We start from the raw sequence: 14,877 nt of genomic DNA on the forward strand, positions 1-14,877 counted from the left end.
AAAGAATAAACACATGGCCTCTCAGGAGGAGAGAAGCACATAGAGTCTAACTTGGAACTCACTATTTGTCTGAGAAAAGACATTTTCCCTTTGCTATCCTGAACCAGGCCTCTTTCTTATTATCTGAAAAAAAAAACAGATTTATAAATATGCCTTTTATGGTATCAACAAGTCCTTCTACTATGGGTTCTACTGAGTCCCATCAAAACAAATATGCTGAACTCTTGACTCCTAGTACCTGAGAATGTGCCTGTCTTAGGAAATAAGGTGATTACAAATGGAAATAGTTAAGATGATGTTATATGGAGTGGAGTGGCCCCTAATCCCACACAACCGGTGTCTTTACAAAAAGGGTTATTTTGGAGGACAACTAATTTGATTGCCCATAAGCCAAAGATGCAGAGCTGGGAGATTGGGCTGGAGTAGACTCTCCCCAGGGACGACTGGAAGGATACTTGGCCCTGAGGACCCCCTTATCTTGTACTGTAGCCTCCAGATCTCCAAACAATAAATTTCCATTGCCTCATCCAATCAGTTCATGGTATTCTTATGGAAACCACAGCAAACTAATATACCTTGCTTTGCCCCCCTGCCTCTCCACAGGCAGAAGGACCTTGAATTACAGAAAAGCCTGCCCTTCCATGTCCTTTGTCACAGGAGGGATTCAAAGACAAATAGCTCTGATCTGAAGGTCATAACATAGTTTCTCATCCCCTGTCTCTAGAGACATGCACTCCCAGAAACATCCCAAATCCTGCTACAGTATCAGTGATGTGCCTGTACCAAATCTTCCTACAAAACCCACGCAGAGCAGCCGCCTGTTATGTCCCCAACAGCCAGAGCTTCAGCTCACTCAGAAATGTGTCCTGGAGACTAAGCAACTTACTTAATAAAAATAGTGCAGTGAGTAGAGCATAAGTGATGATTTTTCAGAATCCTCCGCCCTCTGTCCCAGGATATCCTAAGTGTGAAACTAGCACTGAGGACATTTTAGCTTCACATCACTTCCAAATTATAATGAGCCTGGGAATCATCTGGCAATTTCCTGAAAGAGATTCTTTGGGATATTCCATTCTAATAATTGGCTTCCAATCAACCGGCATCTGAGAGCTGACTGGGCTCCTCCAGGAGCCTGAATGTCTGTGGGCACACCATCTCTCCCCAGCTCACTGCAACAATCAAGCCATGTCTCCTACTTCTCCCTGGAAGAAGCTCACCACATATCTAGTGCACCAACATTTCCTCATAACCCTTGCCTCTCAGTAGATGCACTCAGGAAGTCCTGCCATCAACTGTGGGTAGAAGTTCTGCTCTGATGTGGTGCCTGAGACTCAGGATGTACCTTGTGTGAACAGACACAATCAGAGAAACCCACACTGAATGACATTCTGCAAAACAATGACAGCAGTCTTTAACACTTTTCCTGTCACTGAGGACAAAGAAAAAGCAAGAAGGGCAACTGATCTGACTAAAGAAACTAAGGGATGGGGATGCCTGGGTGGTTCAGTGGTTGAAAGTCTGCCTTTGACTCAGGGCGTGATCCCGGGATCCAGAATTGAGTCCCATATCTGGTTCCTTGCAGGAAGCCTGCTTCTCCCTCTGCCTGTGTCTCTGCCTCGGTGTGTGTATGTATGTGTGTGTGTGTGTGTGTCATGAATAAATAAATAAAATCCTTTAAAAAAAAGGAACTAAGGGATGAAGACAATAAAATGAATCCCTGACATGACTAGATCCTAGGTTTCTGAAAGCACACAAAAATGACATCATTGTATCACTGTGGGAAATCTATATATGGATAGTTCTAGCCATAAGAGCTACTCCATCACCCTCCAACTCCTTAATTTACTTATCCCTCTACCTTGCGTGAACATTTCTAACACCATAACCACCTCCATCCCTCACCCACCAGGGATAGCTTCCCTCTGTCTACTCTCTTCCCCATGCCATTATTGGAACCTCAGCCAAATACTGCTTCTGCAGTCCTCCAGATATATATTTTCCCCATTCTAGTGAACTCAGTCCAACTCCAAACACTTCTCACACCTCCATCAAAAGCCCAGCCTTCACATATTCAGTGCCATCAACTCTATGTGTCCCCTGTTCACCCTCCTACATCTGCTCTTTTCCTCTGGGTTCCTTAGTCTACTCAAGCCCACTACCCTCCACTACTGATTTCATCACATACAATCATCTTATCTCCACAACCATAAGCCTCCTGTAAGACTAATCCTCATCCCATGTCAGGCTCTATAATGGATCTTAACTATCCGCAGGACATTAATATACCAAAATACCCTGTAGTAGAGTTTTAAGTTTCCTGTTTTATGTTGCCTTGACCAGTTTGGAGTTCCAGGCTAGGGGAAAATAGGTTCTCCTTCTTGAGCAACTGATCAAATCCATACACTACCACTCTCTTCATGGACTCTCCTGCTTCCTGCCACCATGCACCAGCTCTAATTGTTCTGGGGCCAATGACCACTGGATGAGGAACCATCCCTGTCCCCTGGCACTTAAGGAATTATCCAAAATAGACAATACTTAAGGAGTTTTGAAAACCCAGCTAACTCCACTCTCTCTGTAATATATATAAGTTGCCCTTCCACCTCCAGGCTTCTGTTAACCTACACAAGAAGGGGAATTGTGTGGCCTGCCTGTTCTTTAGTGTGAAGCTGCTAGTAATATGGTTCTGCCTTTCATCTGTCATTGTGTTGTGTCCAACCATCAAAAGAATCTTTCAGACTTGAAGGCAATGGGACTGTGACATCTGTCACCCCATTGATAGCCAGGCTAGATTCCACTAATCTGGCTGCCTAGGTGATGTCCCCTTCCTCCCTCCTAGCTCTGTGTTCATCCTTTCCAAAGATATACATTCAGCAAAGAAGACAACCTTCCTTGATAAAGGAGGATCCTTCTATGGCCAAGAGTATGCAAGTAGCTGTGCTCCCCTGCTGGAACCTTAAGATAAGCTCTCAAGCCCATTTGTAGGAGACTGTTGGGGGTTAGGGGTCAAGGTTCTCAGACTTCTGCTACATCCAACTAAGGTGCTGCATGTGTAGTCTCCTTTCTTATGAAATGAAATGACAAATAAAATAAAATAAAATAAAATGAATTAAAATAAAGTAAAAATAAAATCAAGAAAAGGATGAAATCAATCTTATAAAAGACATACTCCTCATCCCACTGTGCTCTGTAACCTACGGTGGACATGGACTCTCCTGTGCCTCCTACACAACCCTACCTCTCACACACTCAAGCACACTCTCTCTTCTCTGTTGTCTCTTTTGATTTTTTGACCCCTGTACCCCTTGTCCCCACAGAGCCCAGGATGTGTTACACCCTCAATTTACTTGCATAGATTGCCCACTTGTGCATAGGCCACACAGTGCCATTAAAATATGACCTACACTTTACCCTCTGTGCAGTCTCACCTCCTCACTCTCTCACACCCACACCCCATGCTCTCTGCACCCCCTTCTGCTATACTCCCTTTCCTAGTGCTCTTTTTCTCATCCAACTCAGTGAGAACCCATAGACTCAAAGTTTCTCACTTCTTCAAGTGGCAAAGCCTCATTCATTTGGGGGATATAAATAATAGTGAAAGGGAATAAAGGGGAAAGGGGAAAAAATAAGTGGGAAATATCAGAAAAGGAGACAGAACATGGAAGACTCCTAACTCTGGGAAACGAACTAGGGGTGATGGAAGGGGAGGAGGGCGGGGGTGGGGGTGACTGGATGGCGAGCACTGAGGGGGGCACTTGACAGGATGAGCACTGGGTGTTATTCTGTATGTTGGCAAATTGAATACCAATAAAAAATAAATTTATTATTTAAAAAAGTAGTAAACATAATATTAACCCTAAAAAATAATAATAATTGTTATACCTATTATCAGGAAAATAAAACTTTGTGTTTTTTTAATTGAGATATAATTGACATATAACATTACATAAGTTTAAGCTATCAGAGTTGATACATCTAATATTGTAATATGGTTACCACTATACTTTATATATTTTATATAAAATATGTATGTTATATATAACAAATATATCTCTCTTCTTTATTCACTCATCTGTTGACAGATGCTTAAGTTATTTCCATATCTTGGTTAGTGTGTATAATTCTGCAACAAACACCAACTATAAATATCTCTTACAAAAAAAAAGTGGCAAAGCCCAGAGCATTTTTTCAATATTGTACACTTTAAATGTTGCCATTGTGGCTGGGCAATTAGGATCCTCTTGTCTTGTTTCCCAGATTTGGAGATATGCACAAAACTTTCACAAACACGTTCCTGAGATACATATCCACGTGGTGACTGTATGAGTGACTATGGGAAAGTGAGTGGGACAGTGTCATCTGTGTGGGTATGTGCACTGTGAGTGTATCAGAATGTGGATGTCTGCATGTGGTGAGTGTGTGTGTGTGATTGAGAGAGTATGAGGTGACTTAAGTACATATTTCAGTGTGTTTGAGTCTCTATGTATGCATATGTGCAGTAACTACTGTGTGTACATTTGTGTGAAGAAATGTTGTCAGTCATGGATCTCTTGTAGAATGTGACAACTAAGATGCAGCTAGAGAAGAATTTGCCTTCCCCAAAGGTATATCTGCAGATCAAGAAGGGAGGTAATTCAGTTAGTACAAAATTATGAAGATATATGCAATGATAAAGAAGATCGGTTAGCTGTTTCCTTATTTCTTTAAAGATTTTATACATTTATTTTGGAGAGTGCACTCAAGCAGGAGGAGGGGAAGAGGGAGAAAAAGACTCCCTGCTCAGCAAGGGCTCAATCCCAGGACTCCAGGATCATGACCTGAGCCAAAGACAGACGCTTAACAGACTGAGCCACCCAGGTGCCCCAATTAGCTGTTGCTTTAAATCTATCCCTACCCACACTGCTTCTTCCAAAGGTGAGGTCTATTCACACTCATACGTTGCCAAGTGTCCTATAAACGCTATACTATAGGTAGATGTCCAGATACACATGTATGTTTTGTTGTGAGAGGGTCCTGGGCAGACCCCAGAAGGTGAACAATCTAGAGAAGAAATAACCTCCCACAAAGGGAAATCTGGCCTTTGCTCTTTGATACTGGGAGATGATCTCTAGGTCTTTCCAAGGCCATGCCTGATAGGAATGTTTTTGTTTGCTTGGAGGCTTGGTCACCAGACTGTCTAACAATGAGCTTTAGGATGAGTCTTTGGGCCCCAAGTATCATCATGGCGGCCTCTGAGAGGGCTGGAGACAAAAGGTCACCAGCTCACCTGGGGACAGAAGGAAGACTAATAAGGTCAGCCATCCAGAAGGTAAGTGGCAAAGTGGCAGAGTTGTAGTAAAAACGCCAGGCACGAAGGCTCAGGTGAGTCTTCTTGCCTTGGCAACACTCGGTGAGTGTTACCCCATATCAGCCCCAGACAGTAACACTCCATAACTCCATAGAGAGAGGACAACTAGAAGATCTACAGTGGGTTCTTTTCCTGAAATATAACCCCATGCATCTGATCCATGTCTGTTGTTAATCTATATCCTTTTCTGAAAAACAAACTAACAAAACCCACAACAATGAGTAGAACAGCTCTGAGTGAGTTCTGTGAGTACATTTAGAGAACTATTGAAATTGAGCGAGGTTTTGGGACACTCTCAACTTCCTGCTGGTGTCAGCAATGAGTGTGGTCTTCCGTGGACCAGGGTCCCTCTAGTGTCTCAGTTGGAATAAAACTATCACAGGGGGAACAGATGGGCAGAGGTAGACCAAATGGTAGATTTATGTTTCAAAAAACTCAAAGAATCTATTCTGGTTCTTAAATTTTATATATCTTCATTAATTACATAATCAATAGTTGCTTCTTAAGGAAATTTCAGCATAAAGTAATTCTAGAGTACTCTACTAACCATTCAATACAATTGAGACTAAGAAAAGAGTTTGGGTTCTCTGATACTTCAAAGAATGATAGAGGGCAGCCCCGGTGGGGCAGCAGTTTAGCACCGCCTGCAGCCCGGGGTGTGATCCTGGAGACCCAGGATCGAGTCCCGCGTCAGACTCCCTGCGTGGAGCCTGCTTTTCCCTCTGTCTATGTCTCTGCCTCTCTCTCTCTCTCTCCCTCTCTGTCTCTATGAATAAACAAATAAAATCTTAAAAAAAAGAATGATAGAATCTGTTAATCCATTTGATCCTGGTGCTTTTATTTATGATAGACATTTCCCCAACACCTATTTCTATGGATTGTTTATTTGTTTGTTTAGACCCACTACCACTGCTAGGATCAATATTGGTATTTTCCTAGAAATTTTCTGTATCATCATTTCTAAATCAATCTGCATTTACTTCTAATGAATGAGTCCAATGATTTCTAAGGTTAATGACTGATGTCAAGTTTCTGTTTTTACTCTTACCCCATTAGAAATTTTTTCAACGTGGATGGAACTAGAGGGTATTATACTGTGTGAAATAAGTCAATCAGAGAAGGACAAACATTATATGGTCTCATTCAGTTGGGGAATATAAAATATAGTGAAAGGGAATAAAAGGGAAAGGAGAAAAAAATGAGTGGGAAATACCAGAAAGGGAGACAGAACATGAGAGACTCCTAACTCTGGGAAATGAACAAGTGGTGGTGGAAAGGGAGGTGAGCAGGGGATGGGGGTGACTAGGTGATGGGCACTAAGGGGGGCACTTGATGGGATGAGCACTGGGTGTTATTCTATATGTTGGCAAATTTAACTCCAATTTAAAAAAAGCATTTTTTTTTCAGTTACTTTGTCTGATATCACTTATCTTCAACACTTCAATAATGGTGCAGCTTAAGACCCTTCATTAAGAATGAATTTGATGTTCTCAATGGGGAAACACTAGGAGCCTCTCCCCTAAGATCAGGAACAAGACAGGGATGTCCACTCTCACCACTGCTATTCAACATAGTACTAGAAGTCCTAGCTTCAGCAATCAGACAACAAAAAGAAATAAAAGGCATTCAAATTGGCAAAGAAGTCAAGCTCTCCCTCTTTGCAGATGACATTATACTATACATAGAAAACCCAGAAGACTCCACCCCAAGATTGCTAGAACTCATACAGCAATTTGGCAGTGTGGCAGGATACAAAATCAATGCCCAGAAGTCAGTGGCATTTCTATACACTAACAATGAGACTGAAGAAAGAGAAATTAAGGAGTCAATCCCATTTACAATTGCACCCCAAAGCATAAGATACCTAGGAATAAACCTAACCAAAGAGGTAAAAGATCTATACCCTAAAAACTATAGAACACTTCTGAAAGAAATTGAGGAAGACACAAAGAGATGGAAAATATTCCATGCTCATGAATTGGAAGAATTAATATTGTGAAAATGTCAATGTTACCCAGGGCAATTTACACGTTTAATGCAATCCTTATCAAAATACTATGCGCTTTCTTCAGAGAGTTGGAAAAAATCATTTTAAGATTTGTGTGGAATCAGAAAAGACCCCGAATAGCCAGGGGAATATTAAAAAAGAAAACCATAGCTGGGGCATCACAATGCCAGATTTCAGGTTGTACTACAAAGCTGTGGTCATCAAGACCGTGTGGTACTGGCACAAAAACAGACACATAGATCAATGGAACAGAATAGAGAATCCAGAAGTGGACCCTCAACTTTATGGTCAACTAATATTCGACAAAGGAGGAAAGACTATCCACTGGAAAAAGGACAGTCTCTTCAATAAATGGTGCTGGGAAAATTGGACAGCCACATGCAGAAGAATGAAACTGGACCGTTCTCTTACACCATATACAAAGATAAACTCAAAATGGATGAAAGATCTAAATGTGAGACAAGATTCCATCAAAATCCTAGAGGAGAACACAGGCAACACCCTTTTTGAACTTGGCCACAGTAACTTCTTGCAAGATACATCCATGAAGGCAAGAGAAACAAAAGCAAAATGAACTATTGGGACTTCATCAAGATAAGAAGCTTTTGCACAGCAAAAGATACAGTCAACAAAACTAAAAGACAACCTACAGAATGGGAGAAGATATTTGCAAATGACGTATCAGATAAAGGGCTAGTACCCAAGATCTATAAAGAACTTATTAAACTCAACACCCAAGAAACAAACAATCCAATCATGAAATGGGCAAAAGACATGAAGAGAAATCTCACAGAGGAAGACATAGACATGGCCAACAAGCACATGAGATAATGTTCCGCCATCACTGGCCATCAGGGAAATACAAATCAAAACCACAATGAGATACCACCTCACACCAGTGAGAATGGGGAAAATTCACACGGCAGGAAACCACAAATGGAGAGGATGTGGAGAAAGGGGAACCCTCCTGCACTGTTGGTGGGAATGTGAACTGGTGCAGCCACTCTGGAGAACTGTGTGGAGGTTCCTCAAAGGGTTAAAAATAGACCTGCCCTACGACCCAGCAATTGCACTGCTGGGGATTTACCCCAAAGATACAGATGCAGTGAAACGCCGGGACACCTGCACCCCGATGTTTATAGCAGCAATGTCCACAATAGCGAACTGTGGAAGGAGCCTCTGTGTCCACCAAAAATAATGGATAAAGAAGCTGTGGTCTATGTATACAATGGAATATTCCTCAGCCATTAGAAACGACAAATACTCACCATTTGCCTCAACATGGATGGAACTGGAGGGTATTATGCTGAGTGAAACAAGTCAATCGGTGAAGGACAAACTTAATATGGTCTCATTCATTTGGGGAATATAAAAAATAGTGAAAGGGGCGGAGCTGCACCGCTCCGGGCGGGAGGCCGTGCCCAAGCCGGGCTGTCCCTTCGCAGACGCCGCCCCACTGCAGCTGAAGGTCCGCGTTGGTCAGAGGGAGCTGAGCCGCCGCGTGTGTGTGTGGCGAGCAGCACTCTCGGGAGGTCTTCGAGAAAACCGAGCAACTCCTTTTCGAGGGGCCCAGGCCTACATGGACCACTTGTGGGAGGAAGGCTGTGCCATTGTCGACCTGCCGGAGTCCCCAAAGCCCGGCCCCACAGAGGCCCTTCGGGCAGCCCGCGGGCGGATGCTGAGTGGACCAGATGGCCTGACCAGGAGCCAAGCCCAGGCCTCTGAAGCTGACCCCTCCGGACAGCGACCAGAGCCTGCCCCTCGTGCGCGCGAGCCGTGGACGGGCAGGCAGCGTGTGGCCAGTGTGAGCGTGCCCTCTGTGGGCGGTGTGTGCACGTCTGCTCCAGTGGCGGGAGCGTGGCCTGCGCCCTGTGTGCCCTTGTGGACTGTGGTGACGTTCACGAGTCGGTGCTCTGTGCCAGCTGCACCGTGTTCGAGGCCTGAGGGCTGGCCTTCCCGGACGGACTGCACTGGGGTCGATGCCGTAGAACTGTGGGGGGTGGGGGTCTGTGTTATATTTTGTACCGAGGGCAGAAGTGAATAAACTCTATATTTGGGGGGAAAATAGTGAAAGGGAATAAAGGGGAAAGGAGAAAAAATGAGTGGTAAATATCAGAGAGGGAGACAGAACACAAGAGATCCCTAACTCTGGGAAACGAACAAGGGGTGGTAGAAAGGGAGGTGGGCGGGGGGTGGGGGGCGTGCAACTGGGTGACGGGCACTGAGGGGGGCACTTGATGGGATGAGCACTGGGTGTTACTCTATATGTTGGCAAATTGAACACCAATAAAAAAAAAAAATAAAGAGACGGTACAGTAAAAAAAAAATACGTGTATGTAAAAAATATTAAAAATCTAGTATAAAAACAAAGAAAAAAGTGTTAGTGAGACTGTAGAGAAATTGAAACACTTGTGCATTGCTGGTGGGAAGGTAAAATGGTACAGCTACTGTAGAAAATAGTATGGCAGCTTCTCAGAAAATTCACCATAACTTTAACATAATCCAGTAGTTTCTTTTCTGGGTATATACCCAGAAGGATGGAAAGCAGAAATTCAGCCATATTTACAGCAATGCTCATAGCACCATTACTTATAATAGTCAAAATATGAAAACACCACAAATGTCCATTGATGACTAATGAACAAAATGTGATATATCCAGACCCGTATAGACAATGGAACATTATTCGGCCTTATGAAAGAATGAAATTTTCAACTGGCTACTACCTGGATGAACCTGGGAGTCATTATGCTTGGTCAAAGGAGTGAGACACAAAAGGACAAATATTGTATGACTTCAAGTAAATGAAGTATCTTCAGAGGTCAAATACATAGAGACAAGTAAAATCATACTTGTCAGGCATTAGGGGAGAAGAAATGGAACATATTGTTTATGGGGTACAGAGTTTTAGGTTGAGATAATGAAAAAGTTCTAAAAATGGATGGTGATGGTGGTTGCACAGTAATGAGAATGTACTCAACATGAATGAACTGTACATTTAAAAAGGCAAAAACAGTAAATTTCATTTATGTACATTTTGCCATGATAAAAAAAAGGCACTACCAAACCACAGTAATATACTACTGTACACCCACTATTATTACTATTATAAGAAGAAGAACCTTAAAAGCAACACATGTTGATGATGATGTGGAGAAACTAGAACCCTCATATGTTACTAGTAGGGATGGAAACTGGTACAACCACTATAGAAAACACTGTGGCAGTTACTCTGTAAACCACCAACCCACCCAAACCCAACACACATGTCTGACTGACTGTCTCTCTCTCTCTCTATCTCAGAACCTAATGTGTTGGAGTCTGTCTCCTCACATAGACTGGCAGCAGCGTTGCCTCTGACTAAACTCTGTTCCAAGTCTCATTCAACACATTCCCCCACCTATCTCTGAGGACCACGTTAACAGAGGGAGTTGGGGGATAGAGAAGGTAAGGCCTGGGATGCTTCTTCCTTCTTCATTGCATCTCTTGAAGGGCAAGGCTAAACTAGGACTCCTGGACATGTCTGAAGAGCCCAAGCTTCTTTTCCAAAACACCCCCCCCCACTCCACCTAGGAAACTGCTCTCAATAAAAAAGGGATGGAGGTGGGCTTGTATATCTCAGTCGTTGTATTCCATGTACCCATGATCTCCCTACCACCCCACCAGTTCACTGAGATTATGGATCTTCTTATCTAAGGCTGCAACTTTCAATATTTTACAATTTTATTTGTCATATGTACCATAATAAAACCAGATAAGGGGAGTCTTAATGGTGCCATACATGTCGCAAAAGAGCTTAATCAGCAGTTTGTTTCTTGGCAGTGTCTGTGAAGAACAGGCACTTACCATGGGCATCTAAGTGAGTGACCCACACAAGTCTTTCTGCCCTCCAACTAGTCTACACTGTTCACAGACAACACAGCAATGGAAGGGGATTTGCTTGAAAAACATGGGTTTGAACGGCTTGGGTCCATTTATATGCAAATAATTTCAATAAATGTACTGGAAAAGGAAAAAAAAAAAGGAAGGGGATTTGGGGATTTGGGTGGAAAGGTCCTTAACTGCCAGTCCATAGCTTTCCAAATGGCATGCCAAAGATCTAGACCCCTGGGAGCAGCCCAGGTTTCTGAGATGTGACTAATGAAGGAAGAACCTGCCTCTGATTTGGTTCTGCAGAGCTGCCCTTAAACTAACCAGACCCAGTGGCCGAGAGGACACCATTAGGTTTCAGTTGACCTAAACCATCAGTGATCAGGACCATGCACTTGGGGCATTCTCAGAAGATTGAGGGTTTCTAGTGCCATTGGCTTTGGCTATTGTATGGAGCTTAAAATTTCCTTTGAAAGGATACATACTACTTATTCCTGTCAACCTAAAATGCTAGTGGAAAGAGTCTGCCTTCATTCTTGAAAATGCACTTTTCATTGGACACAACATTTTGGGGTCCTTCCTACCCTATTTCAAGTGAATCTATGTTGACTCATTCCAAAATTGGAATATCAAGCCATGGAGTGACAATATATCTAAAGGATAGTTTGAGGAGCACTCACTACATGCTAATCACTACTTTCAAAGAATTTATTTAGTTAGTTTACTTTAGGTTTTTAAAAATATTTTTTTTATTTATTCATTCGAGACACAGAGAGAGAGAAGTAGAGACATAGGCGGAGGGAGAAGTAGGCTCCCTGTAGGGAGCCTGATGCAGGACTCAATACCAGCACCCTGGGATCATAACCTGAGCCAAAGGCTCAACCACTGAGCCACCCAGGTGCCCCAGTTTCCTTTAGATTTTAATCACTGCTATTTTATAAAGTACAATTGTTACTTGACTCACAGTGGCCCAAATTACATACAACAACTGGGGCTTCCAAGTGGAGGCTACCTCTCTTTGCCAGAGGTTCCAACATAGACTGATTCCTCACAGAGACTTGTGCCATCCTCCCACATGACAGAAGCCCAGTAAGTGCTGAGCCCTCTTTTAAGTGATGGGAAGCCAAAGAGACAAGGGTTTTTCCTTCATTGCCCATAGGTTTCCAGTGAGATGTGACTGGGAAACAGGACCTGAATTGGGGCAGGTTATATCACCCACCTCTACTGCAGAAAGCTGATAGCACATGAGACAGGGCCACTGGGCCTGAGGCCTCTAATTTGCCAACAGTGAGAATATCATGTATATTCTGAAACTTGTTATGACAGAGGTTGACCTAAATCCTTATCCCCACCCCTACAGCCCCACTGGTGGCAAATGAGAGGCCTTGTATCCCAGTAGCACTTCTCTACCTGCAGCTCATTCAGATTGGGAAACACCCCCTCTCGATCCGGGATGGAGAAGCACAAGCCTATAGCACAACAATGCCTATTACATTCTGATATAGAAACAACTGGTATTGAACTTACCCAAACAGTAGTGCTATGATCTGTTTGTGTCCCCTCAAAATTCATCTGTTGAAACTTACCCCCCAAGGTGATGGCATTTGGGGGTGGGGCCTTTGGGAAGTGACTGGGAAGCTCTGCCCTCATGAATGGGATTGGGGGCCTTTAAAAAGAGGCCAGAGGGCAGCCCCAGTGGCGCAGCGGTTTGGCACAGCTTGGGGTGTGATCCTGGAGACCCGGGATTGAGTCCCACATGGGGCTCTCTGCATGGAGCCTGCTTCTCCCTATGTCTGTGTCTCTGCCTCTTTCTCTGTGTGTCTATGAATAAATAAATAAAAACTTTAAAAAATAAAAATAAAAGTAAAAAGAAGCCAGAGAGCTCTTTTGACCCTTCATTTTGTGAAAATACCAGAAGGCTGCAACCCACATGAAGGCCCTCAAAGCCACGATGGTACCCTGATCTCAGATTTTCATACTCCAAAACTGTGAGATATGAACTCAGGTAAAAACTAGCCAGACTGGAATTTTCTTTTTTTTATATACAAATTTATTTTTTATTGGCGTTCAATTTGCCAACATATGGAATAACACCCAGTGCTCATCCCATCAAGTGCCCCCCTCTTATACTGCTCCACTCAGACTGAGAGGGCACCCAAGGACCACACCAACATAAATTCCCTCTGCTACCATGGCAACTCACAAAGGCTAGTGGTTGTACAGATCAATCTCTAACCCATCTTCAATGCCAAAATTGTCAAGAAATGTAAAGGCTGTAAAATGTTACCCATTTGCAAACCAGTAAGTTAGCCTGCCAGTTGTATGGATGCTGGGAGAAGACATGAAACTTCAGAGACGAAAACAAGAGACAGTATTATTCACCCATACAGGCAGCAAGAACTTCCTGTTTACATTTCCTGCCTTTCCTTCCACACATAATATCATGTATTCTAAATGGAGAGAAATTTTTTATCTTATCAGAAAGATATGGGGTTTGCCTGGGTGGCTTAGTGGTTAAGCATCTGCCTTCAGCTCAGGGTGTGATCCTGGAGTTCCAGGATCGAGTCCCACATTGGGCTCCCTGCATGGAGCCTGCTTCTCCCTCTGCCTCTGTCTCTGCCTCTCTTTTTCTCTCTCTGTGTGTCTCTCATGAATAAATAAGTAAAATCTTAAAAAAAAAAAAAAAAAAGAAAGAAAGAAAGCTATCGATTTCACCATCCACACATGCAACAAATCAATTCTGGATGTATTGACAGTCTAAATTTTAAAGCTATATAAAGGTTAAAAAACAATGAAGGAGAATATCACCATAGTCTTACTATAGGAGAGTATCTCTTGAAAGAATAATTAACGTGCTTTCCATGCCAATAGCACTCTTGCAAAGACGGTGAATGTTCCTAAAACCCACCGGACTTTCTGCAAGAAGTGTGGCAAGCACCAACCCCACAAAGTGACACAGTACAAGAAAGGCAAAGACTCTCTTTATGCCCAAGGAAAGCGGCGTTATGACAGGAAGCAGAGCGGCTATGGTGGGCAGACTAAGCCAATTTTCTGGAAAAAGGCTAAAACTACAAAGAAGATTGTGCTGAGGCTTGAATGTGTTGAGCCCAACTGCAGATCTAAGAGATGCAAGCAATTTGACCTGGGAGGAGATAAGAGAAGGGGCCAAGTGATCCAGTTCTAAGCTTCAAATTTTGTTATGCAGACAATAAAATCTTGATGTTACATTTAAAAAAAAGAAAGAATAATAAACATTATCTGTAAAGGGAGAAATACTTCTATGCACATTAACACTTTCTCCTCATCTGAACACACACACATTTAAGACAGACACAGAAAGAGGATACAAGAGATACTAATAAAGGAAACATGTCCAACACATATACAGAATTCATACAAATCAATAAAGACAAGGTGCCTGGAGGTTCAGTGTCTGCCTTAGGCTCGGGTTATGATCCCAGGGTTCTGAGATGGAGACCCATGTTGGCCTGCCTATTTAGTAGGGAGTCTGCTTCTCCCTCTCCCTCTGCTCCTCTTTCCACTAATGTGTTCTCTCTCTCTCTCTCTCTCTCTCTCTCTCAAATAAATAAATAAATAAATAAATAAATAAATAAATAAAATCTTTATAAAAATGGGGCAGCCCGGGTGGCTC

At 42.9% G+C, this 14,877-nt stretch overlaps 1 protein-coding gene and 1 pseudogene across 1 annotated transcript; both read left to right on the forward strand.

Moving 5' to 3' along the window:
- The first annotated feature begins 4,571 nt into the window (after positions 1-4,571).
- On the forward strand, positions 4,572-9,319 carry LOC121478817 (annotated as a pseudogene).
- Positions 9,320-9,334: 15 nt separating this feature from the next.
- Positions 9,335-14,409, forward strand: LOC121478823 (60S ribosomal protein L36a-like). The gene is made up of 2 exons (XM_041734185.1): positions 9,335-9,339; positions 14,097-14,409. The coding sequence occupies exons 1-2, from the start codon at positions 9,335-9,337 to the stop codon at positions 14,407-14,409; spliced, it is 318 nt and encodes a 105-aa protein (XP_041590119.1).
- The last annotated feature ends 468 nt before the right edge of the window (positions 14,410-14,877 follow it).

Source organism: Vulpes lagopus, chromosome 2 (genome assembly GCF_018345385.1).
Source record: "Vulpes lagopus strain Blue_001 chromosome 2, ASM1834538v1, whole genome shotgun sequence".
In the NCBI taxonomy this organism is placed as follows: domain Eukaryota; kingdom Metazoa; phylum Chordata; class Mammalia; order Carnivora; family Canidae; genus Vulpes; species Vulpes lagopus.